Here is a 24281-nt window from a genome sequence, read left to right on the forward strand (position 1 = left end):
GGTAGATGACAGAAGCCAAGCAGCCAAACGGAAGCCCTGTGATCATCAGGAACCAAGGACTCCTCTGTCTGTCTCCACCATGTTAGCGTGTGACTTTCATTCTCAAGGTCATCATCTAAGATGGCAGTCGGTACTCCAGCTGTCGTGTCTGTGAAGGAAGAGGAGAGAAAGAGTTAAGAAAAAAACAAACCAATAAAGATCCTCCTTTCAGACTCATTGATTAATTTTAAGAGGCATTCTCAGAATTTCTACATAATACTTATGTCTTGATCTCAACGGCCAGAATTTAGTCAAAACATGTTATCAACCTATCATGAGGAAGGCTGGAAAATGCTGTGTTTTAGACAGCACTCTGCAAGGTAAAAAAGAATATACAGACACGAAGCACTGGCTTCTCTTCCTGAGGAATCCAAAGAGAAATGATGAGTGGATAGAAGGCAGCCCCCCTGTTCTGCCTCGGGGCTCCAGCCCACAGCGGAAGAAGACCAGCATGGTTGCCTCACTTAGGGATGCACAGGGTGGTGTTATCTAGACCTTCAAGAAGCAACCAGTCAAGCAGTGTGGACAGACCGTGGCAATGCCCTGTGGGGTAATTCGGATGCCCAGGGGCAGCTTACTGGGGGTAAAGGATTCAGGGCTTCTGAGTCTTCTGCATTCTCTCTCGTATTTCCTAATTCCATCCTGCACAATCCCCTCCTCCCGCCCCCCCACCCTTTTTTTTAAACTAGCGTACTAATGATGTCTGGTAAAGCTGGGAATTCAAATGATGTTATAATTTTGGAACTCTTGGACCAGAATTGGAATATGGTTGCCAGCATCCTTGGCCCTGTGGCCATGAGCGACCAGGAACAAGTTCAGCCCAGTCCTAGAAACCCTGGGATTTCAGTCTTTGCTTTAAGACTAGAATTTCGCTTTTTGAGCTTGTTGTGTTTTGGAAACACAGGGAGAATTACGTAGATCTGCCACCACTAACACCTTTTTTCAGTTGTGGCTATGTTGGATAAGAAGTCAGCAAAGTAAAGACTTGAATAGCAGTCGACAGGCTTGACACAGGGACCTGAAAGAATCCTACACCCCCGTTAGAGAATGCATATTCTCCTTAGTAATCCCTGGAGCATTTTCAAAAACAGATGATGCTCTGGGCTATAAAGGAAATCTCAACCAGTTTCAGAGAATAGAAGTGAGACCGTGATGCTCTCACCATCATATAGTTCAACTAGAAGACAGTAATAAGGTTAATGAAAATATCAGCATGTATTTAGAAAATTAAAAAAAAACCCTAAAACTTCTAAATAATGGGTCAAAGAAAAAGATTATACTAGCAACTAAAAAATAATTAGAACACAGAGATAATGAAAATATTACATATCAAAATTTGTGGAAAGTTGCAAAACCCTCCTGTGTTTTTTGGAGTTTTGTATCTTTTCATGATTATATTCCGAAGAAGAGAGGCTAAAAATAAGCTAAAGAAACTAGCGAACAAATAACAGAAAAACCAACCCCCCCACACACACAATGTATAAAGATTGTGATCAAAACATAAGAGCAGAATCAATGAAATGATAGAAAAACAAGAAAAAAATGTGAAGTGATTTGTCTGCAGAAAGAATCATTTGGTAAGATTTAATAATCACTCTCGGTAAAATCTCTCAGTGAAACTTTGTCATATAGATAGCTAGTTTCAGAGTGAAGAAAGCTATTCCAAATTACATTAATCATAAAATAAAAGATTAATAAACTCAACTACATCGAAATAAGAAAGCTTGCTCATCAAAAATTTAAAAACTGTAAGAGGGAAGCTTAAAAACTGAGAGAAATTATTTGGAAATTAAATAACCGGAAAAGAATTAAAAATTCAAGAGACATAAAGAATAACAGATGAGAAAAATATAAACTGCTCAATAGAAAAAGGGGTAAGAGATATGAAGAGGCAATTTGTGGCAGAGGAAACATGGTTAATAAACATGAAAATATGTTCAGCCTTACTAGTACTAAGGAATGCAAAAAAGAGAACATTTTACACCCACTGGTTGGCAAATTAAGAAGTCTGACAGTAGCTGAGCGTTGGAGAGGACTTGGGGCCAGTGGATCTCTTATGCGTTGTGGGTGCAAATATAAATTAGCACAGTGATTTTGGAAAATAATTTGGTTATCTTGTAAGGTGGAACATGTGTATATGCTAGGACTCTGCGGTTCCACTTCTGCTGATTTATGCAAGATACAGTTCAGCACGTGTATGCCAGAACAAAGTTCAAAGCAACACTGTCCAGTACAGCAAAAAATTGAAAGTTACCTGTATGCCCATCATCACAAGGACAGAGCAATGATGAGATCTTAGCACCGAAGTGGAGAATACTGAGCTGTAGCTTTATGCTACAGTGCAGGTGCATCGCGAAACATGCATTGAGATGAAAAAATTGCAGAAGACAGGGACGCCCGGGTGGCTCGGTCGGTTAAGCCTCTGACTTCGGCTCAGATCGTGGTCTCACGGTTCATGGGTTTGAGCCCCGCGTCAGGCTCTGTGCTGACAGCTCAGAGCCTGGACCCTGCTTCTGATTCTCTGTCTCCCTCTCTCTCTCTCTCTCTCTGCCCCTTCCTCTCTCTCTCTCTCTCTCTCTCTCTCTCCAGATAAACAAACATTAAATTCTTAAAAAAAAAATTGCAGAAGACAACAGTGTGGCTACCCCCTCTTTTTTAAGATCGAAAGCAAGTAAAACCACATAATCTATTTTTAGGTATACACATACAGGATAAAACAAAACAGAAAGAATAAGAATCGTATATCATTGAGGATACAGTGGTTGCCTCTGAGTGGGAAGCAGGAGGAAGGGAGGGACGGAATCACATATTACATAGAAATTGTCTGTAAGATCTGGTTTGGGGCATGGATGGTGGGTTCACGGGTGTTTATTATATTAAAATACAGAGAAGGACAAGCGTGGACCAATGATGATATGGTGTATTGAGCTAAGTTCTATGATTAGTCCATTCCAGGGCTCCTGATGTGTTCAGGAACAAAAACAAAACTTAATGAATCCTATCAAGTCAATTTCATTCCTTAATCAACTTTCTGTGCTGCACAGTTAAGCCATTTCCAGTGTTTATTTCTTTTCCATTATCAGACTTTATTTTGCTGGGACTATCTTCATAGGAGTCAGTAACTTAGGGTAAATAATTAGATTCATGAGCAGTATTTGACCCTGTCAACCTAATTTTTGCATCTAATGTTGTCAGTTCTTTTCTTTCCTTCCTTCTTCCTTCCTTCCTTCCTTCCTTCCTTCCTTCCTCTTCCTTTCTTTTTCTTTCTTTCTTTCTTTCTTTCCTTCTTCCTTCCGGTCCTCTTCCCGTCCTGTTCCCGCCGGTCTCGCACCTTCCTTCTTCCTTCCTTGGCCTCCTTCTTTGCCTTGTCTGTCTCTTTCTGTTCTTTCCTTTCTTCTTCTTTTCTTTCTTTCTTTCTTTCTTCTCTCCCTCCCTTCTTTCCTTCCTTATCTTCTTCCCTTCCCCTCCTCTTACCCTCTCTCCCTTCCTTCTTTCCTTCCTTCAACTTTTGTCATAAGAAATGCCATTCATAAGAAATGAGAAAGCTCTAAGGGTCCCCAATGTGCATCTCAACTTCCGTGCCTGTCGATTCACCTTCCATCTACATCTGTACGCCACTTTCTTCTCCCCTCTCCAGAATTATTGGGGCAAATCCCAGGTGTGGTATCATTTCATTTGCAAATACCTCTCAGTAAGTATCTCTAAAAGCTTCAGGTCTCTTTTAAAACCATAAATGATTCCCATTATCATATCAAAATAAATTATTTCTTGGTATTATAACATATCCAGTCAGTGTTCACGTTTTCCCTATTATCATTCTCCATCGCTCTCTCTCTCATAGTTGGTTTAAATCAGGAGCCAGCTAAAGGGCCCTCATCGTGATTGAGGGCTGCGTCTTTCAAGTCTCCCCTACCCTGTAGGTTTCTGCCGTTTCGCTTGCTGTCTTTTATCCTCTTGCCCGCGTCGCTGCTTCTCTTCTAACAACTAAGTTATAAGCAAGCAGATTACATCATCTTGTAGCCTTTCCCACTGCCTGGGTGCTGCCGACTGAATACCTGCCGGGTCACGTAACCTCTTCTTCTGCTTTCTGTAAACTGGCAGAGAGATCGAGACCAGACTAGGCTCCACAGAACAGGGGTTGGCGAACTACAGCCCGTAGGTGGGCCTCTTGCTGCCCAGGCTTGTTTGTGTAAGTGGTGCTTTATTGGAACACAGCCACGTTCATCTGCGTATCGTCTCTGGTGCTTCTGGCTACAAGGACAGAGTTGAGTAGTTGGGAAAGAGACCACAGAGCCCTCCAAACCTAAAGCATTTCCCACATGGTCCTGTACAGGAATAGGCCGCCGGCCCCTGGATGGGAGGCTTGGTCATATTCCAGGTTGATGTTCTCTCTTAGGTGTTTCTTCCCTCGAGGGACAGACTGTCTTGGCTTTCTCTTTCTCTGTGCTTTGCGGCCATGGATGAACATCCCCGGCCCCTTAACTCATGGGACTTGCCGAGTATTGACAATCTAACTCTGTCTTTCCCTCCGTGCATCAACTGGAATATTCCTACCAAAAGAAAACTTCCCTCGATTTATCTTTTTTGTGTAATCCACGATTTCCACAAAACTCGGTCTTCCCCGGACGGATTTTTGAAATTCTACGTTTGGCTAAAAGTGTTCCGTGAAACGGTTGCTCTTTCCACTGTGTCCCCGTTTGGGAGGTAGGGAGAGAAAGCAGTCCCCGTCCCATTTTCGCCCCGTGTAAATTCGCCCTGTTCACAGGTGGCGGTGGAGACCAGGGCCGTCATAGCCTGGATGGAGAAGATCCCCTTCGTGCTGGGTGGGAACCTGCAGGGCGGCGAGCTGGTGGTGGCATACCCCTACGACATGGTGCGGTCCCTGTGGAAGACGCAGGAGCACAGCCCCACGCCCGACGACCACGTGTTCCGCTGGCTGGCCTACTCCTACGCCTCCACACACCGCCTCATGACCGACGCCAGGAGGAGGGTGTGCCACACGGAAGATTTCCAGAAAGAGGACGGGACCGTCAACGGGGCCTCCTGGCACACCGTTGCCGGAAGTAAGTCTCTGGCGGCCCTGCTGTCGTCATGGAGCCAGACAGGGAGGGACCCACGGGCCATCCCCTCCCAGCCCTCCCTTATCACTTGTCATGGGTATAATAGCCGTGGTCCGCCATCTACAGGGTGCCAGCACTCTACGTCGACTGCTCCTTAATCCTTCCACTGGTCTTGGGGGGCTGTGGCTACTCCCCACTTTATGAATGAGACAGCCGGGGCCTGGTGACTGCGAGGGATCTCTCTGTTTGGCCCTGTGGCCCGCTCGTAGCTCCTGAGCTATTCAGATTCTGTAGGGGGTCAGAGATGAGCAAATGTACACTTGGATGAAGGATCGGACCAAAAGGCACACCCGGCCAAGGGATAGACAGCACGCTGGTGTTGGCACCGGAGCCAGGGTGTTTTCACCCGGAGCTGTTCCCATTAGTGGGACGTCCCCTGCGGCAGGTACCCGGAGGGGCCGGGCGTTGATCCCATACTCAGGGGTGAAGCGACTCCACGCTGCAGGTGTTTCCTGAGGCCTGACGTGGTGTGATCGCTGTTTCACAAATCTCCTGTCTTCTGGAGGTCAGTAGACCGGCCTCCCAGGCACAACAGAGCCTTTGGTCGAAGCCCGACTGCATACGATGCAGGGAATAGGTGGTATTGCTTCTGGCATCCGCACAGGACCAGAGAAGCTTCCAGAAGGGACTCTGGGAATTCCTTCACATCAGCCCCAGAGGACGCCATAGTCCCAGTTTCAGGATAAGCTTTTTTTGCTGTGTCCAGGCTGCCCCGGCTCAGGGCTCCCAAATGTGGAAGGATAAGGATGTCACATTCCCTAAGGTCCCTCAGCTTTGGGATGGCAGGACCCCAAGCAGAATGGTCATTGCCTATTTTCTTGACTCTGGGGGGGAGGGGTGGTCAACCCAGCGATGAATTTGAAAAATATTCCATGTCAAGTGGACCTGGATTCAAATTCCATTTCATCACTCAGATGCTGTGTGACCCTGGGCAAGTTACTTTCCCTCTCTGACCCCCATATTTCCCATTTGTGAAATGGGCACGGCGAACGATGAAGGTGATAGGCCCTTTGGGGCTGTTGTGAGGCTCGCGTGGGGGCTGGTGCGAGTGTGGGTGCGGGTGTGTTCTCTGTGTAACCGATCAGAAGCACGTAGCCGTGACTCTTGCCCGTATCCGCCTTCGCGTACTTTTCAGGTACGTGTCCGTGCTTGGGAAAAGAAAAATTTCCAAGTAGTAAATAGATTTGTTCCTGTGGCCACTTTTTAACAGGTACAGAAATCTTGCCATTTCTTTCTTGGTTACCTACCCCACAGAGCTATTTTATTTATCCCCATCATAGTTTTGCCCTACACAGAATAAAAAGCACATAAAGACAGATCCCTGTCGAGCAAGATAACCTCGCGGCCACAAACCATTCTTGCTTTTTCCAGTTCTAGCCCCGGAAACCCACAGCCACCTTTACGCGAAGTATCTGTTTATTTTTCATGGCTGCGGTGTCTAAATCCGGCCCGTACCCGGCCGGATTTGTCGTGCCAGGTCAAGAGTCACGTTTCGAAAAGCTGGCCGCCACACAACCACGAAGGCAGCATTTGCTTTTTCCCTATCAGTTATATTTTCCTTTATTTCAGGGACTTGTGTGCAGAGCCACGTGGCGGCTCGCGCCTTCATCCCGCTTCCTCCCGGCGGTGTGGGGAAGTGTGCCGATTCATCTCGCTGTAGATTAATGAAATGTGACTTCTAATTTCCTTCCCTCCCCCTCCACCTCCACTCCAGCTTTTTGTTCGGATCTTGTTCACTCATTAGCGGTGACTGACAGGCATTAGTTGACGGAGATGGGGCGGTGGAGAACAGGCTTCGGGGAAGCTCGGAACACACATCGCTTGTCGTGTGTGTGTGTTTCCAGTCCAGAGCGATGTCAGAGCCCCTTTGTTCCTGGGCTGCCATCTTGCCTCCCCTGCCCCACGATGAGGGACGGGCGGAATTGGCGACAGGCACACGGGCCTTACGGGACGCACGGCTCCGTGCTCCACGTAGAAGCCGTGACACTAGGGTTCTAGGCGAAGAGAGGAACGTCTCGCCCACCCGGCAGGGACACGGGGTTTGTGGGGACTGTGTGGGTCATGCCCCAGTTCCTTGCCCACATGTTCTGCTTTCGAAGCCATTCCTCAAGGAGTATTCTCAGCTCACGGGCCAGAAGTCAGCAGCAGAGGTGGCCGGGTTCAAGCTTTTGCACCCTTCTCCTGGCCGTTCAGCATCTCACCGACTCTGCTGTCACCTAGAGTGCTTCGAAGGCACATTGCAAGGTGGCAGACCCGCTCCAGAGTTTCGTATGTGGCACTGATTCATTTCCGTACCAACAAGGCCTCAAAGATAGGGGGTAATGAAAATGTTACGTGCACAGCGGCATTCGGCCATCTCAGCGTGTCCTCCCCGTGCTAACCAGGGAACATGGCATTCGTCGGGCCTGCTGTGCCCTCTTGTAACTCCACACTTCGGGTTCGAGTGAATGAGTCGATGTGGCGTTTTGACCAACCCTCTCCAACCAGACCAGGCCCCCGCGAAGGATGTTCCATTAATGTGGCACGGGCCCACCCTTCCATACCTCAGCTCTCTGCCCCTGTCCTCGTTTTATCACAAATGTGGTCAGAGGCTAATCTGGTGACACGTGACCGGTTCACGTTTGGACCCCGCCGGAGAGAGTGGCTGTATGCTGAGTGCCGTTTTGGCTGTGACTTGAGCAATCGATTAGGCAGCAGATTGATAACATACCCAGGGCCCCGACTTTTAATCCGGTCTTCTCACTGAGCGTGACGGCGGGAGGAGGCGGGAGGGAGGGAAGACGCGTGGCGAGCACCAAGGCTGGTTGACAAGCGGGACCTGCTCCTTTGCTCAGTCACTGTAGGGAAACCCAGTGCACCCGGCCTCTGATCTCTTAGTCCGGGCCCTCAGAATCCACGAGGGGAGCTCGTGCAGGGGCCTCCTGCTGGGCGTGTGCCGCCTGGGGTCACACAGGTCATAGCTGCGCCCTGTCCTTCCTGATCACCCTGTTCCCCCAAGACAAAAATGTTGGAAAGAGCTTAATGCCCCCTAACATTCATTTGTTCACTTTGCAAATATTGGGTGCTGTAGTGGGTTGAATGGCGACCCCTCCTCCCCCACCCCGAAAGTAATATATCCCTGCTTCCTAGCCTCTGGAACCTGTGACTATGACCTCTTTGAAGACTGGGTCTTTGCCGGCATAATTAAGTTAGAGGTCTCAAGGTGGGGTCATCTTGGGTTACCTGGATGGGCCCTAAATCATTGACAAATGTCCTCATAAGGGACAGAAGAGAAGACATAGCAGAGAAGGCCATGTGAAGACAGAGGCAGAGATTGGGGTGACGTGGCCACAAGCCGGGGGCCACCAGAAGCTAGAGGAGGCAAGAGAGTTTCCTCCCTTAGAGACTCGGGAGGGAGCACAGCCCTGCCAACCCTCTCCTTGATTTTGGACTTCCAGCCTCTAGAAGTATGGGAGGATACATTTGTGCTGTGTTAAGCCCCCCAGTTTGTGGTCATTTGTCACAGCAGCCCCAGGACCCCAGTGCAGAGACTGACTCCGTGCCGGGCTGGGCGCTTCCCGTCCCGTTGCAATGGCGTCAGGATGCGCAAAGTGCATCTGCCGTCGGGCTCAGTGGGTGGGGGTGTTTGTCCTCCAGCCCCCTCTGGCCAAGCTCTGGAGGTCTAATGACTGCATCTTAACTTCATCGCGTCTTTAGAGATGCTTGTTTCAAATACAGTCACGTTCTCAGAGCAAGGTCTTGGTTCAAAGCCTGACCCTGGCTCTTTTCCAAGACCTGGTCCTGCATACATTTCGTAGCTGTTCTCTCCCTTATTTTTCTTGTCTGTAGAATTGTGCTGTGCTGCCTCCCTCTCTGCCGGACTTGTGGTCAGCGGATACAGAGTGCTGACCACAGGTCCTGGCCTTATGGGTGGCACTCAGCAAAGGGTTGTAGGGATAGCTGTTGGTGTGGATTACGGAGGAAAACGGCCAGCTCGGGGCAGCCTAACTGTAGACAGAAACTTAAACGCTTAGAACCCATACTGTTAACTCATGTCACTTTATTCTACAATTATAAATATTCTAAAACTATATATTATTCTAAAACCGACTGGGGGGCTCTGTTAAGTGTCCCGACTCTTGATTTCGGCTCAGGTCATGATCTCACAGTCGTGAGATTAAGCCCCGCGTTGGGCTCTGTGCTGAGTGTGGAGCCTACTTGGGATTCTCTCTCTTCTCTCTCTCTCTCTCTCTCTCTCTCCCTCCCTCTCCCTCCCTCTCCCTCCCTCTCTCTCTCTCTCCCTCTCCCTCCTCTCTCTCCCTCTCTCTCCCCATCAGCATGAGTGTATGCATGCCCGTGTGTGAGCGCTCTCTCTGTCTCAAAATAAAAACACTTAAAAAAAAATAAAAATCGTATCTTAAGCTATTTCTGAGTTTAATAAACAGCATCTGAGTCCTCCTCTTGTCAGAGATGTTCCTGTATATGCCTGTCTTCCCCATAAACCATCCCGGCCGTGTCCTCCCCTCTACCCCCATCCCCTCCCCTCGCGTTTGCTGTCATCTGTGGTCTGTAGTAGGTGCTTGATACGTCCCTGTTCAAATGAAGTCTTCTGAGTCCCATTCTTGAACGTTCTTGCCGTCTCCCTCCTGCCACTCTGAGCACCGTTCAGTGACCGTGGTGTCGGTTGGCTCGGCAGGTCTCAATGACTTCAGCTACCTTCACACAAACTGCTTCGAGCTGTCCATCTACGTGGGCTGTGACAAGTATCCGCACGAGAGCGAGCTGCCCGAGGAGTGGGAGAATAATCGGGAATCCTTAATCGTGTTCATGGAGCAGGTACGGACGGCCTGAGACGCGCTGTGCTGGGGGCCGGCTCAGGACGGGGGTCGGTTAGGGGGCTGAAAGCCCGAGACCGAGTTCACGCTTCGGACGATGGCTGGGCCGTCCACAAACAGCACTGGCAGGAACCATCGTCTGTCTGCACTTGATTCGGCCCCACGAGGTGAGCTGTGAAGGCCATGTTGATTGCCCGCACTGGGTCATAGCGAGTGCGACCGGATGCTGCCCTGTAGGGAGGGGTGATACGTGTCCGAGCCAGCGTGCCCGGACCCCTCGTGTTCGTCTGGTGGGGCCGCATAAAAGCATAGACGCACAGGGAGCTTAAGCAACAGAAATTACAGTTCTAGAGTAGGCAAGTCCAAGATCAGCAGGTTGGTTTCATTCCGAGGACTCTCCTTGGCTGGCAGGTGGCCGTCTTCTCCCAGGGTCCTCACGTGGTCTTTCCTCTGTGCACACACACTCCTGGGGTCTCTGTGTCCACGTTTCCTCTTCTTATAAGGGAAGGTCAGAGCCACCCCAGTGACCTCACCTTAGTGTCATCACATCTTCAAAGACGCTGTCTCCAAATACAGTCACGTTCTAAGTTCCTGCGAGTAAGGACTTCACCAGCAATTTGGGGGGACGCAGTTGTGCCCCTCGCACGTGCTGCAGGTGACAGGGTGCTCCCTGGGAGCAGGTGTCACAGGCACCTGCCAGGGTTCTGCTTGCGGCTGGCGAGGAAGCCCCGCTGTGCACGCTGGGAACCTCACACGCCTTCCCTTCCTCCTGCTCTCAGGGACACGCCCCTCTTGCAGCTCTGAGTAAACCAGTTCTCGTTTGGTGCTACAACTAATCCACTAACATCCACGCCCCACTGAGGAACAGACTAACCGGAAACCAGAGGAATAAACAAAAACGAACACTGGGCCTCAGTTATGTGACTGTACCGTGATCCCCATCCATTTGGAAGGACGGTCCTGAGGCTTGCAGGATTGCACACGGAGGCCGCCCTTCCTGTGGGTTGTTGTAGGTGAGGGGGAAGAAACTTTCAGGCAGGGCTAGCGTCCCAGTCTGCCCCACCAGGGTCCCCAGAGACTCTGTGCAGCCCCCAGTGCCTGGCACAGGGGGTGTGAGCCTGTTCTGTCTTGCAAAGCTGTGAACGCTCTCTGTGCCCTGGCATTTTGTGAGGGAAGGCTCTTTCTCATTTCATCCGTGAAAGGAGAGAAGGTTCTGGTTATTCTGAAGTAATCCTGTGTAGCCAAGGTGCCTGCTGTGGATAAAATGCACAGGCACAATAATACGTATAAAGAGTGTCATTGGAAACGATGGTATGCCGGCTTGGGTTGTCACATCATTCTACGGATGGGGAAGCTGAGGTACAAGTTTCAGAGTGACACATGTCATGTGACACAGCTAATCCGCAGAAGGGCCCTGTGGACATATGACATTATAGGAATGTCATGTAGGAATGTCAATGTCATTATAGGAATGCCTTTGACTCTCTTCTTTCCTCTCTGACTCTTACGTCGTTGGGTCTACGTATTAAGTCATTATCGATTAGGGAAGCCCAAATAAACGTGCCTCTGAAAAATTAAATTCCATTTTTACCGGGTGTGGTTTTTATGAACCATCTAAGCTCCTAAAATTTTTTAAGCCTCTGGGATAATTGAACTTCAGGGGAAGACTTCCCAGTACATGGACCCAAAAGGAATACAGAAATTTGCACACCAAATCCAGGCACAGCCAGGGAGCTTTCGAGCTAGATACGGCTTTGAGAGGCTTCCTGGGGGCACTGGGCTGGCATTTGGCTTACAGCCGTCTTCACTGTGCGTGTTGGGTTGAGCGAGTCGTGAGCTCACCGTTTCCCGTCGTGTTTCTGAGCAGGTCCATCGTGGCATCAAAGGCATGGTGAGGGACGCCCACGGAAAAGGAATTCCCAATGCCATCATCTCCGTGGAAGGTGTTAACCACGACATCCGAACAGGTAACCGCGAGTGTAGATGAGCTGTCTCTCGGTAGGAAATATCTGTTTCCTTGAAGCATTTTTCTTGGGTCAACACCACATGTTGCATGCCAGAAACTTCGTACGGAGAGCTGAACGATTGTCTCCTGCCTCAAACTTAACCGTGGAGTCCCTGGCAAGGTGCTCAGCCTGTGCTTTCTGGTGTCTCCCTCATTCGTGTGAAAACCAGATGCTCGGGGGGGGGGGGGGGGGGTTAAAGGCCCCACTGGCGGGTGGGGCCTGGGTTCAGGCGTCTGACTCCCAGCCCCAGGCATGTCCCTGCTCACTCAGGGCTTTCGTGCTGCTGTGAAACCCACGAAGTCTCTCCCTTGTGCCCAGGGCCGTCGTCACCTGGGGTGGCGCTCAGTGTGTTCGGCGGGATATGAGAAAACACTGACCTTGACTTTGACGGGTAGCGTGGGCAGCATGATGTCGTGGCAGGTGCACCGGAAACAGAATTGGCGAGAAGCCTAAATCCGCTTGTGTGCAGGGGCTCTGGTGGAGACGGTGCGTCTGCACACAGAGGTTTTCGTCCTCCGGGGACACTCTGGGGAGCGCTGCGTGCGTCATAGTGTAGGCGGATGCACTTTGCTTTGGTGTCAGCTGTAGTGAGCGAGGCATTGGGACCGGGCCCTGTGTTTGTTTCCTGTGGGGGGCGGGGGGGGGGGGAGACAACTGACCACAAACTTAAAGAATTAGAAATTTATTCCCTCACTGCTATGGCGGCCGAGGGTGTCAGCGGGGCCATCCTCCCTCTGGAGCCCCTGGGGAGGATCCTTCCTTGGCTCTTGCGGCTTCTGGTGGCTGTACGTGCCCCTGAGCTTCCTTGGCCCCATCACTCCAGTCTCTGCCTCCATCTTCCATGGCCTCCCCCTGTGTCTCCTCTCTCTCGGATAAGGACACCTGTCATTGGATTTAGGGCCTACCTAGGCCATCCAGGATGGTCTCATCTTGAGATCCTTAGTTATATCTGCAAAGATCCTTTTCCCAAACAAGGTCACATTCGCAGGGTCTGGATTAGGGTCTAGGTAGTAGGATGTGGACCCTTCTGGGGGCCATCATTCAACCTACTACAGGTCCTACCTGGGCACGGAGAACAGAGTCAGCAGTAGGAGAAGGGAAATCGTGATTGCCATGAGAAAGACCTGTTCAGCCCTCGGACACACTTGAACAACTGGGAGAGACAGGATATAAGGCCAGCTCAGCAGGTGTTTGGTGTGGCCTGACCTGTACCTCTCGGCTCGGGGGCTTACGCTGTGCTGGGTCGGCCAGCGGTCTGGGTTTGCCTGGGACTGGGGGTGGTTCCCAGGATGTATGACTTCAGATTTAAAATGGGGGACAGTCCCAGGGAAACCGGGTCAAGTTCATTTTCCTCCTGTGTCCCCCATGTGTTATCACCTGTAAAGCCGATGAGAGTTGGGATGATACACAAGGTGCCCATACGGAACAGATGCTCCGCCTTGGTTCTGCCCTACAACCCCCGCTCTGTCAGCACATAGATACAGAATCTATGCCCGCTCACCTCCTCCTTAGCTGCCAGCCGGTCTGACCCGTGGCACCTGCCAGGCTCACCGTGGTACCCCGGGCAGGCTTCTCCTATGTCTGCCCTCGTAGCCCCGCAGCCAGGGCAAGCTTGTTATCAGCTAACTGGGTCATATCACCCTTTTATTGAACCCCACAGGGGCACCCCAAAGTCCTCAGGGCACGCGCGTGGCCATACAGGATTAGGCTGCTGGTTACCTCCCAAACCTCTCCTGGGGTGACCGGCTATCTTGGTTTGCCCAGGACTGTCCCCATTTAAAAGTGAAAATCGTTGAGTCTCCGTTTCGGTCAAACAGGAACAGTCACTGCCCTGTGCTTGCTGTCCGCGGTAGTCCCCGCCGGCTCCTTCCTCGAGGACTCAGGCCACACCTTGGGGTCCTCGCTCCAGCCCCTCCTACTGCCCGAACCTCCCTCCCTCGAGAACCCCTCGGTTCCTTCCTCGTCCCCTTCGGGTCGCTGCGCAGATGTCACCGCGTCAACGAGGCCCACCATGGTGGCCACGTTTTCTAACCCCGTCCGCCTGCCCCTACCACCTGCTCCTTCCTCTGAACCTCCAGCTTTCTCCTCCCGTAGCGTCTCCACCGCCGGCCTCTGACACCCTGCAGGCCAAGCCCGTACCTCTGGCGCCTGTTTTGTTCCTGCTTCTCGCCCGCTTCCTCCAGACCAGGCGTCCTTGACTCTTTCGTGCCTCGGTGAAGTGCAGGCTGCACTCAGTAGGTGCTTAATAAATATTTGTTGAATGAATGGATGAAGGGATGAGTTTGAATGAATGAATGGACACGGCATGGTGTTTCCGGGAGTGCGCAGAGAATGGCAGAGCTGGGATTTGAGCCGGGGGCTTGAGACTGTGAATGCAGTGCCCCTGCCCCTGTGCTGCCCCTCCTGAGCGGACAGGAGCCTTTTCTCCACAAACCCTTCACATGCATTAACAGACCCGGTCCTTCCAACAAACGATCCCATTTGACCTGTGAGGAACCGAAGCCTCTGGGGCCTTAGGACGGAGTAGGCTGGGATTCGGGCTGCACACACGTGCTGTTTAGTGATGGGCCGTCTGCTGACGTGCCTGCTACAGAAAGCCAGTTATTGTATCAATTTTTTTTGATGTTTATTTATTTTTGAAGGAGAGAGAGAGACAGCGTGAGGGGGGACGAGCAGAGAGAGAGAGGGAGACACAGAATCCGAAGCAGGCTCCGGGCTCCGAGCCGTCAGCCCAGAGCCCGACGCGGGGCTCGAACCCGTAAACCACGAGATCATGACCTGAGCCGAAGTCGGAGGCTTAACCGACAGAGCCACCCAGGCGCCCCAAGCCAATTATCGTTTCAGTGGGTGAAATGGAGCTGAAATGTCACGCGGTGTGATGCCATGACTCGCCTTCCTGTTTTCTGAAACTCCCTCCTGCTCATGCTTGAGGACCTTACAGCCCCTGCCCGGGAGGCTTCACATTGTGCGGCGTGGCATTTGGTACATCGAGGCCCCTCCCGGGCAGCCGCTGGTTCCTTCGTTCATTCACTTACTCATTCATGCATTCAGCGCGCAGATTCCAGACTTGCGATGGGCCGGGTGTTACGCAAGGTGCTGGAGATCGTTAGGAACAGAAGGGACTGTATTTTAAACGTTGCCAACAAGCTCCTGTGAAAGAATGATTCATAAAAGAGCCTAGAACATTCTTGGGACAATTCGTGCTTTGTACACAATGTGAGAAAACATGAGGGTTTTAAATGGAATTGGAGAGAAAGAGTCCCAGGGACCCCACAAGCCCGAAGAGAGTGCTATGCCTACTGAGCTCTGAACCTCAAGCCCCTGTGATCACAGAGGCGGTTTCGATGAGCCGATGGAAGCCGCCTGCCCGTCTCCCTTTATTTCCCCCCCGAAAATAATTTCCCAGTGTATTCTCATGATAGATAAACTCCATACTTCACACATGGCTCTTTACTATATTGGTTTCAGCCTCTTTCGGTGCTCGACTTAAGCCCTGCATTTGCCTTGATTTCTCTCTGAGCTTCTGTGACCTGACAAGTTTTGTTTCCGGAGGGATTTTGCAGAAACTAAACAGGGGAATTGAATTCCACGGAGAGAGAAGCGAGTACGAATGCTTTCTAGACGCACGTAATAAGTATGTTGGCCAAACACCTGGCTCAGAAACCCCCATGAGCGTCCTCTGTCTGGTGGGCACGGACCTGACCTGCTAACGAGTGGACATTTGTTAGCGCCTGGGTTGTTCCTTCTGTCCACCGTGCTGAGCGATGCCAGCTGCGGAAGCGCCCCCCCCCCAATAATTCCGCAGAACATTCACCCTTGAACACAGACCTGCTCACCCAGTGATAGGGGTAGTGACCTAACACGCTGATCCCTGAGTTTCACAAGGTAGATGGTTCTAGACTTTACCAGGGGTCGGGGCTGGAAGCACATAACAAGAGCCCTGGGGGTAAGCGTGGGGAAAGCCGACGCAAGAACTTCCGGGGGAGAGGGTGCATTGCCAGGCAGATGAGAGAATCAGGCCTCTTCCATGTTTCTGAAACGGAAACTTATAGATTATAGAGCTGGCCCACCTCATTCTGATTCCGTGAATCGAAACAAATTCCCGATGGTTTCATTTTTTTGGGGGGGGGGGGGGAATTTTTTTTTTTTTAATTTTTTTTTTTCAATGTTTATTTATTTTTGGGACAGAGAGAGACAGAGCATGAACGGGGGAGGGGCAGAGTGAGAGGGAGACACAGAATCAGAAACAGGCTCCAGGCTCCGAGCCATCAGCCCAGAGCCCGACGCGGGGCTCGAACTCACGGACCGCGAGATCGTGACCTGGCTGAAGTCAGACGCTTAACCGACTGTGCCACCCAGGCGCCCCGAGGGGGGGGGAATTTTTAATGTTTATTTTTGAGAGAGAGGGAGAGTCAGAGTGCGAGCGGGGGGGTAGGAGCAGAGAGAGAGGAGACACAGAATCTGAAGCAGACTCCAGGCCCTGAGCTGTCAGCCCAGAGCCTGATGTGGGGCTCGAGCCCACGACTCGTGAGATCATGGCCTGAGCCACAGTTGGACGCTTAACCCACTGAGCCACCCAGGCACCCCTGCCGTGGTTTCGTTTTTAACGTATCCTGTGGAGCACCTCCTGTATGCTGGCCTAGAGATACTGTGGTAAACGAGACAGATATGCCCCTCACCTCAAACAGTATACATTCTAGTGGGGGGAGACATACAAGTAGTTGCCAAGGAAAATTTAAAAGGTAATTGCAGACTATGATGATAGCCCAGAAAGAATTTGGAGGATATATAGAAACTGGTGGGAAAGCCAAAGAAGGTTCCCTCCCTGAAGGGATGAGCACAAGCTGGTCTTTGGAAGAACAGGGAACAGTATTTCGGTTGGAAGAAACAGAAATTACAGAGGTTTAGAATCAAGAGTTAAAGACCAAACTCATGGGGTTTGTTTGTGGCTGGAGGGGGTGGGGGGCAAGGGGGAGTGGCCTGCAGGGACCCAGTGGGGATTTTCTTAGAAGACTCATCACCTAGAGGCATGGAGCAGAACTCATTGCTTTTGAATTACAAAAAGTTGGCTTTATCATTAAGAAACAAACTTTAGGCATTTAAAAACATCTCAGGGATAAAAGAGCACAGGAGTTGGGGGAATAGCATATGCAAAGGCCCTGAGGTGTAAGGTGTGTGGCCCATTCCGGGAACCAGTGGGAGGTGTTCTGAGTGCCTGGGATGCAGCGATGTGGGCTGCCCGTGTGACCGTGCTCAAAAGACAGGTTCAAGGACAGGGCAGCGTGACTTGAGAAGAAGGAGGTCCCCACCATGTGGAGGAGGGAGCCTTCTGCTTTGGAGGAAGAAGAATCCCTTCTTACAAACCTCCTTATACACTTAGCAGTGCCCATCAGCATTTAGTAATTATGGGTTGTTTTTTTTCCCCTTCTCTGCTCAGTGAGCACCTCCCTTGGTGAGGACCCTGCCCCCTTCCCTGGGGTGTTTCAAAATGACCCAAAGTACTCTCAAGATGGTGCACTCTGAGAGGTCTCGCCTCCAGAGGCCTCTAGCCGCTCGGACAGCCTTTCCGGGCGGCCGGCTCTTGGCCTTAACGCATCCGTCTGCTGTTCGCAGGGGAAAAAGCATCCACAGGAGTTCAAGTTCACGTGTTAATAAGACATTGGGTTCCGTGTGTGTGTTTCTCTTTACCACATTCAATCCCACAGGCATTCACAGAGGGCACGCCGTACGAAACACACTAGAAGTGTTGAGGAGTGAGACACAGGCTCTCAAGGAGCCGACAGCTTAGCACAGGGCCTAGCCGCACACTCGAGGACGCGCGGTCTGGTAGGACAGGTGAGATGCGTGAAGGGGGTGGCACGTTCAGGTTTGCCCGGGGGCCCGCGGGACCCCAGAGGGAGGTCTCAAAGGGTGAGTGGCATTGTGACGCTCAGGGAACCCCTGACGGGCTCTTGCCTCCTGAAAAGCATGAGATGGCCTTTTATTTGGTTGAAAAGCTTGCATTGTCACCCAAGGAAGACGTAGGGTGGGCGCAGCGCTGAGAAAGCCGGGGAGCCAGCCACGTGCGTTGTGTGCACCCCGACCTCTCACCCTGAGTCCTGTTTACCAGTTAGCGGGCCGAACTGCCTGCCTAGTTCGTTTTTTACGGCATTTGGTGTTCTCGTGAGCACTTAATTGCATCCGTGTGTCTCAGAGGAATAAAGATTATCCTCTACACCTGATGCTTCAAAGTGTCATGTGTTTGTGGGAGATGCATATTCACACACGCACACAGAGTTTTCTCCCGTCCCTTGGAAGACTTCAGGGCTTGTGTAGACACGTGAGCCTTGCCCAGGGCCTCCTTAGCCCCTTTCCTCGTCCTCTCCTGGCCCCAAAGCTTTAGAGCAGCTGGGACACTCAGATTGCCATAAGAGAGAGAGCCTAACCTGCTGATTACTGGCTGTGCGACCTTATGCAGGACTTTATGCCTCCCTGGGCATCAGATTACTCAGGTAGAAAAGGGAGTAATCATACAACGTGTGTTAAAGGCTTGCTTGGAGACTTCAGTGGATCAGTGCCTGCCTTGACCTTCCGGGTACCACGTCCTCTGCGGGGTCACTGGTTACCCATACCCTGAAGTCTCTTTAACGTCGGGGGTCTGCGTGTCCTCGGCAGGTTGCAGGCTCCTGGGGAGGAGAGCCTTGGCCTGGAACCCGTCTATGCAACAGAGATCTAGCCTAGAGCTAGGACACGGGTCCCGTTACATGCTTATGGGGTGACTGACCAGCAGTGTCCCTGGGGAGACAGGAGCTCAGGCTTGCAGCATTGGTACGTCACTGCCCCTGAAGCTTCAGGCTTCTCTTGGCCCCCGGGCCAAGAATGAGGGCCATGGAATGGGGTGCAGATACCACGCCTCCTCCCAGATCGTTTGGCCCTGGCCCCCTGTGGTCCTTTATTTCTCTTTTCAAAAGTGAAGAGTCCCACCCCTTGAAAGAATTCCTATTCTGTATTTATAGCCGTGCTAAGGGAGGCCAGGAAGCCAGGCACTGATGGCTTTTCAAGATGGCGTTTTGTGGCGAGGGCACACCGTTTGGAAGCCCAGCTTGGTAATGAATGGCGTATATTGTCACAGAGGAAGGAGTGTGAGTGATCATTTCTCCATCTCCACTCACGAGTATTAACACCACGGGGAGCCTTCACCTCGAACCCCTGCCTGGTAAAACCATTAAGGTGGCTTCCAAAGAGGAAAACATCTCAGCTCCCAAAATGCACTAAGAATTTGCATCGGCGGGGGCTCGGATTCCACACCGCCTGCGTCTGAGTCTCTCTCCGGCCGGGAGGCTGGTCCCGGAGTAACAGGGCTGGTGGTGTAGCTGTGTTAGAAGAGAACCTCTGAATTCCCTGCTTTCTTTTCACAGCCAGCGATGGGGACTACTGGCGCCTCCTGAACCCCGGGGAGTACGTGGTCACGGCCAAGGCGGAAGGGTTCACCTCGTCCATCAAGAACTGCATGGTCGGCTACGACATGGGGGCCACACGGTGTGACTTCACACTCAGCAAAACCAACCTGGCCAGGATCAGGGAGATCATGGAAAAGTTTGGGAAGCAGCCCGTCAGCCTGCCAGCCAGGCGGCTGAAGCTGCGTGGGCGGAAGAGACGGCAGCGCGGGGGCCGTGCCAACACTTGAGGCCTGTCCCGGACCCTTGCAAATTAAGCCACCCCCAGTCGTAGCTCCATAGAGGACTCCCTGCTGTTTTTCTCTGTAATTCACGAAGGCCTGGGAGAATGCGTGCATTGCAAGCCTGGCCCCGAGGAGAGGGCTGAAAGCTTAGGGTATTTTTTTTTCTTTGTTCCATTTTTCCAAATAACTTGGACAGATCAGCACAGAAAGGCTGGTAGGAGTGAGATTTCAGCAGCTCAGCCTGGGAATCGGAGACAGAGAGGGGGCCTTGCCCGCTCGGGGTCTCCTGGCCGCACAGGAAGGGAAGCCAAGGCTTCCCCTGGTGGCATGCCAGCAAGAGCCCCTCGCGCATTTGCATTTTGCTGGGCTCCAATCGCAGCGTCCTGGGGCCCTGCTGTCCCAGAAGTTACCATTTGAGACGCTTCTGGGCCCTCTGAGAGAATCCACCCTCTCTGGCCCCGGGGCATTCCAAGCTGCTGCAGATTGATTCTGCCCTCTGTGGACGATGGAGACATTACCAAGTGAGCAGCGGTGAGCCTCTAGAATCCATTCGGTCTCCCTTTCAACAAAGGACAGTGTTTCTAAAAGGAGAGAAAGGCTGAGCTAGTCCACCAGTGATTGGTCGGCAGCCACCAGTGGGGCTCATTTGCAGGGTCCACAGAGAACCCCCGGGCCCCTCGCCGGTCCAGCAGCCCTGGGGGCGGAGCGGGAGGGAGCCCGGCATCTAGCCCGGTCCCCTCTTTGATCTGCGGGGACTTGAGAAGGGCCAGGAGGCAGATCACCGGCAGCCCTCTCACTGCCTCAGATGTGCCCCCTTTCAGGGAAATGGGCGCACGTAAGTTGGCTTAACATCACCAGGGGAGTTATTTTTGATGTGTGGGATGCCAGACCTTCGAATTAGGCCACGAGTGATGAAAAGCTCCTAGAATTATCTGTGGATTATTGGTTTGGGAGGGGCTGTCGGATGACCATCCAAGAACACAGCCTGTCTACTTTCTCTTGATATTGCTGCCTCACTGACCTGGGAAGAAAGAAAAATAAAGCAAGCAAATGGTGACATCTTTCCGGCGTGTGGTTTTCCTGAGCAGACCCATCCCCACCCCAGGGGCTCGCCCCACTGCCTCTCCCAGAGGTCAGGTACCCCCAGAGAAGAGCCTGCCCGGGGAGGGGTATCCCGTGGGCCTTCCAGGTTTGCTAGCGGGTGCGGACAGCCGTGTGTTCCCTGCCCCCTCCCCAGGAGAGCCGTGCGCCTAGGTAAAAGCGCCCTGACACCTGGGACCTACTAGTGACTGCTGGGGATGTCAGGGAGCCTCTTTCCGGAAACGATCCGGATGCGACTTTCTGACAGTCTACACCAGGGATTGCAAACTTGCCTTCTAAAGGATCAGATAGCAATCATTTCAGGCTCGGCGGCCAGTTTCTGTCACACGTACTTAACCCTGCTATGGTGGCACAGAAGCAGACGTGCATAAAACACAAAGGGACAGGCATGGGTGTGTTTGAGTAAAACTTTGTAAAGCCTGGGGGGCTCAGTCGGTTGAGCGCCCGACTCTTGCTTTCGGCTCAGGTCATGATCCCAGGGTGGTGGGACTGAGCCCCGCGTCAGACTCCACTCTGAATGTGGAGCCTGCTTAAGAGTCTCTCTCTCGTGGGCTCTCTCTCCCTCTGCCCCCCTCTCTCACGTGCACATGCTCTCTCTCTCTCTCTCTCTCTCTCAAACAAAACTTGATTTATCAAAACGCATAGTAGTTGGATTTGAACCCTCAAGCCGGGGCGCAGCTAGCTGGCCCTGGCTCCAAGCCAGGGCTGTGCGATAGAACTTTCTGGGATGACGGGAATGTTCTATTCCGTGCCATCTCACACAGCAGTCACTTAGACGCATGTGACCAGTGGGCGCTTGAAATGTGGTTTGTGCCACTTAGGGCCAGAATTTCTAGCGCTAAATACTTTCCGGTCATTTAAGTTTCACTTTTAATCGCCACACTAGCCCGTGCCGCTCTCCACCGAGCCACTGGTCGGAAAAATTGGCGGCCTTAGATGGGGTGGGTGGTGATAGGAATAAAGCCTTTGGGACGAGAAGCCAGCGCGGCAGTGCGGAAGGACTAACCGCGGCAAGCGCATCAGCTCAGCAGACTGGGTTCGTCAGGTCCCCGCACTTGGTGCTGAGATGAGTCAGTCTTCCTGCCAGTGACTAGCTCCGTACCCTTCGGGCTGCGGTGCACAGCTTGCGTGTCTGTGACACTCTCTGCCGTCTGCAGGCCTGCCGTCAGCCCTGGCCCACTAACAGCAGTCTGGGGCTTGCGGGCGTGGGCTCTGTGGGCTCTGTGGGCTCTGGGCCGCGCCACCCCTGCCGCGCGGCCTTGGACTTGGCAAGCCCCCTGCTCCCTCATCCGTCCCTGCCAAGTCAACCCAAGGCCTTGCTGGGTGGGGGGAGCCGCCACCCTCAAAGCCCCCCTCAGCGGGACCGGCCAGAAAGCTGCAGAGGCTGGTCTCCCACAGCCTGTTTCTGCAGCCGCGCTCTGAGCACCGGGAGAACCTCTCCTGGGGCCGCGGGCGCTCTTTCTCCTGCCCGTCTACACCTGCTGTATATACACAGCCCCAGCTTCCCAGCCACCGCACCGGGAGTCCAGGGGAACTTAGACAAAGGGAATGAGGGGTGAAGCACGTGGGGTACAGAGGAGAATGACCGGTCTTTAGAGCTGAGGGATGTTTCTAGACAAATGCGTCCAGGGACGGCAGACGGGTTTCCTCTTGCAAGCCAGCTCTGATTTATCGGTGGTAGTTGCCTGAAGCGGTGTGTTAAGGATTCTGAGACAGAGTCCTGGCTCAGTGGGATAAGATGGGGCAACGTCTCTGGATGTGTTTCCATAGAGCCTCACGTGGGGCTCGATCCCATGAACCATGAGGCCATGACCTGAGCGGAAATCAAGAGTCAGACGCTCACCCGACTGAGCCCCCCAGGCGCCCCTTGGCTGACTTTCTGAGGAGCAGATCAAGCCCCCCAGGCGGTGACGGAAGCCTTGGGAGGCACGGGTGCCTTTCCGAAGTCAGATGACAGGGGATTGGAATCCTCATTTGATCAGCTGGCCCACGAGCTGAGCGCTTAGTCCCGGGTGTGCCCCCCGCCCCGTCCCCCGCCTGCTTCTGCACACGATGTGCGTCATAGCTCGGCGCCTGCTGCAGACGACCTAACGCCTAGGTGACGTCCCCACTCCCCGGGGCCCGTTCGATGTACGGTTGGTGACATTCATCAGAGGTGCCTCTTGCGTGTCCTTGGCGGCCTGGCCGGCTTTCTGGGCTGCAGGAGGTCAGCACCACCCTGGCGTTTCTTGTTGTCTGTCGCCAGAAGAAGCACGACGGAGGAAGGGGACAGTGACTCCACGCACGCTCATTGGCGGCTCAGCTGGTGGGCTCTGTCCCCAGAGCAGGAGGGAGGCCCCTTCGAGCCTCCCCCCAGCCCGTCTCGGGAGCAAGGCTGGGGTGCGGAGGAGCTGAGCCGCCCGTCCGTCCATTCCCGGGGGTCGGCTCCAGCCCAGCCTCCTCTAGGTTGTCGCAGAGCAAGGTGTGCAAGAGCCTCGTCTTCGGGGTCCGGGGGGGGCCGAGCTGTAGTCCCAGCCCTGCCTCTTGACCCTCCGTGCGGCCTTGTAACCTCGCGCCTCCGTCTTCCCATCCACGGAGCGGGCACAGTAGCGGGCTTCCCACACGACGGGGACCTCCGCTGTGAGCAGCGAGGCCGGCACCCGGCACGCCGCCAGCACCCAGATGCAGAGGAGAAGCCGGGTGTTTGTCTCCCGGTACTGCGTTCCCGGCACCGGGGACACGGCGTCTCGTCCCCACGGCTGCGTTAGAGGTGCCTGTCGTGTATTTTTCAAATGAGGCAGCTGAGGCTTAGAGCAGGCACAGACCATCTGCTTTGATTTTTTTTTTTAACCAATCACGAATCTGGAAGCTACCCGAGCCACTCCTTCGGCGGCTGTGAAAACCTGCGTCAGGTGAGCCACCACTGAGGCAGTAGGAGGTGAGCCGAGGGCACAGGCGACCCCAGAGCTACAGGAGAGACCTCCTGGCCGCCCCTGCCTCGTCCTCCCCAGGCGTGTGCTCCCCCCCCACCCACCCCACCACCCCAGACGGGCCGGGGGGGACACAGCAAAGGCCACTATTCTCTGGGTATTGTCTCCTTCCAGCTCAGGCAAGTGGAGAGCCTCTAGGACGTCAGCATCAGGCTCTGCACTTTCTGCCAGTTCATCTAAAACATGCTGCACGGGGCCTGGGGGATTTGTGGGGGCAAGAAGAGGAGGGAGACCCGGGAAGCCCATGGAGGGAGTTTCCATGGCATCCCTAGGCCCGTGGAGGGAGGAGAGAGCCCACCAATCACTGCACCTCCTGGGGGGCAGTGGGATCCACAGCCCCCAGAGCGGGATGGGCGGGGGAGGGGGAGGGGATGGAGCTTTGGGACTGAACGGGCTTAAGCTTGATCCCAGGCCTGCCTCTTACTATCTGAGTGATGTTGAACAAGCAGCCTCATCTCTAAGATGGATTTAATAATCCCTGCCTCTCAGCGCTGTTGTGGAGGTATAATCAATGCTAATAAATTTAAAACGCTCGGAATCGTCAGCATCGAAAAGATCTAGAAATGAAAACG

The 24281-nt window shown here is 52.9% G+C and overlaps 1 protein-coding gene across 1 annotated transcript in view; it reads left to right on the forward strand.

The window, feature by feature from the left end:
- CPXM2 (carboxypeptidase X, M14 family member 2) overlaps positions 1 to 20703 on the forward strand; it is a 142218-nt gene extending 121515 nt beyond the window's left edge. Inside the window, exons 11-14 of the mRNA XM_030335351.1 lie at positions 4805 to 5102; positions 9835 to 9974; positions 11841 to 11940; positions 19377 to 20703. Of these exons, the coding sequence (XP_030191211.1) occupies positions 4805 to 5102; positions 9835 to 9974; positions 11841 to 11940; positions 19377 to 19645 (807 nt within the window). The 3' untranslated portion in view covers positions 19646 to 20703. The remainder of the gene's footprint in view (positions 1 to 4804; positions 5103 to 9834; positions 9975 to 11840; positions 11941 to 19376) is intronic.
- The last annotated feature ends 3578 nt before the right edge of the window (positions 20704 to 24281 follow it).

The sequence above is a fragment of the Lynx canadensis genome, chromosome D2, assembly GCF_007474595.2.
Source record: "Lynx canadensis isolate LIC74 chromosome D2, mLynCan4.pri.v2, whole genome shotgun sequence".
NCBI lineage: Eukaryota > Metazoa > Chordata > Mammalia > Carnivora > Felidae > Lynx > Lynx canadensis.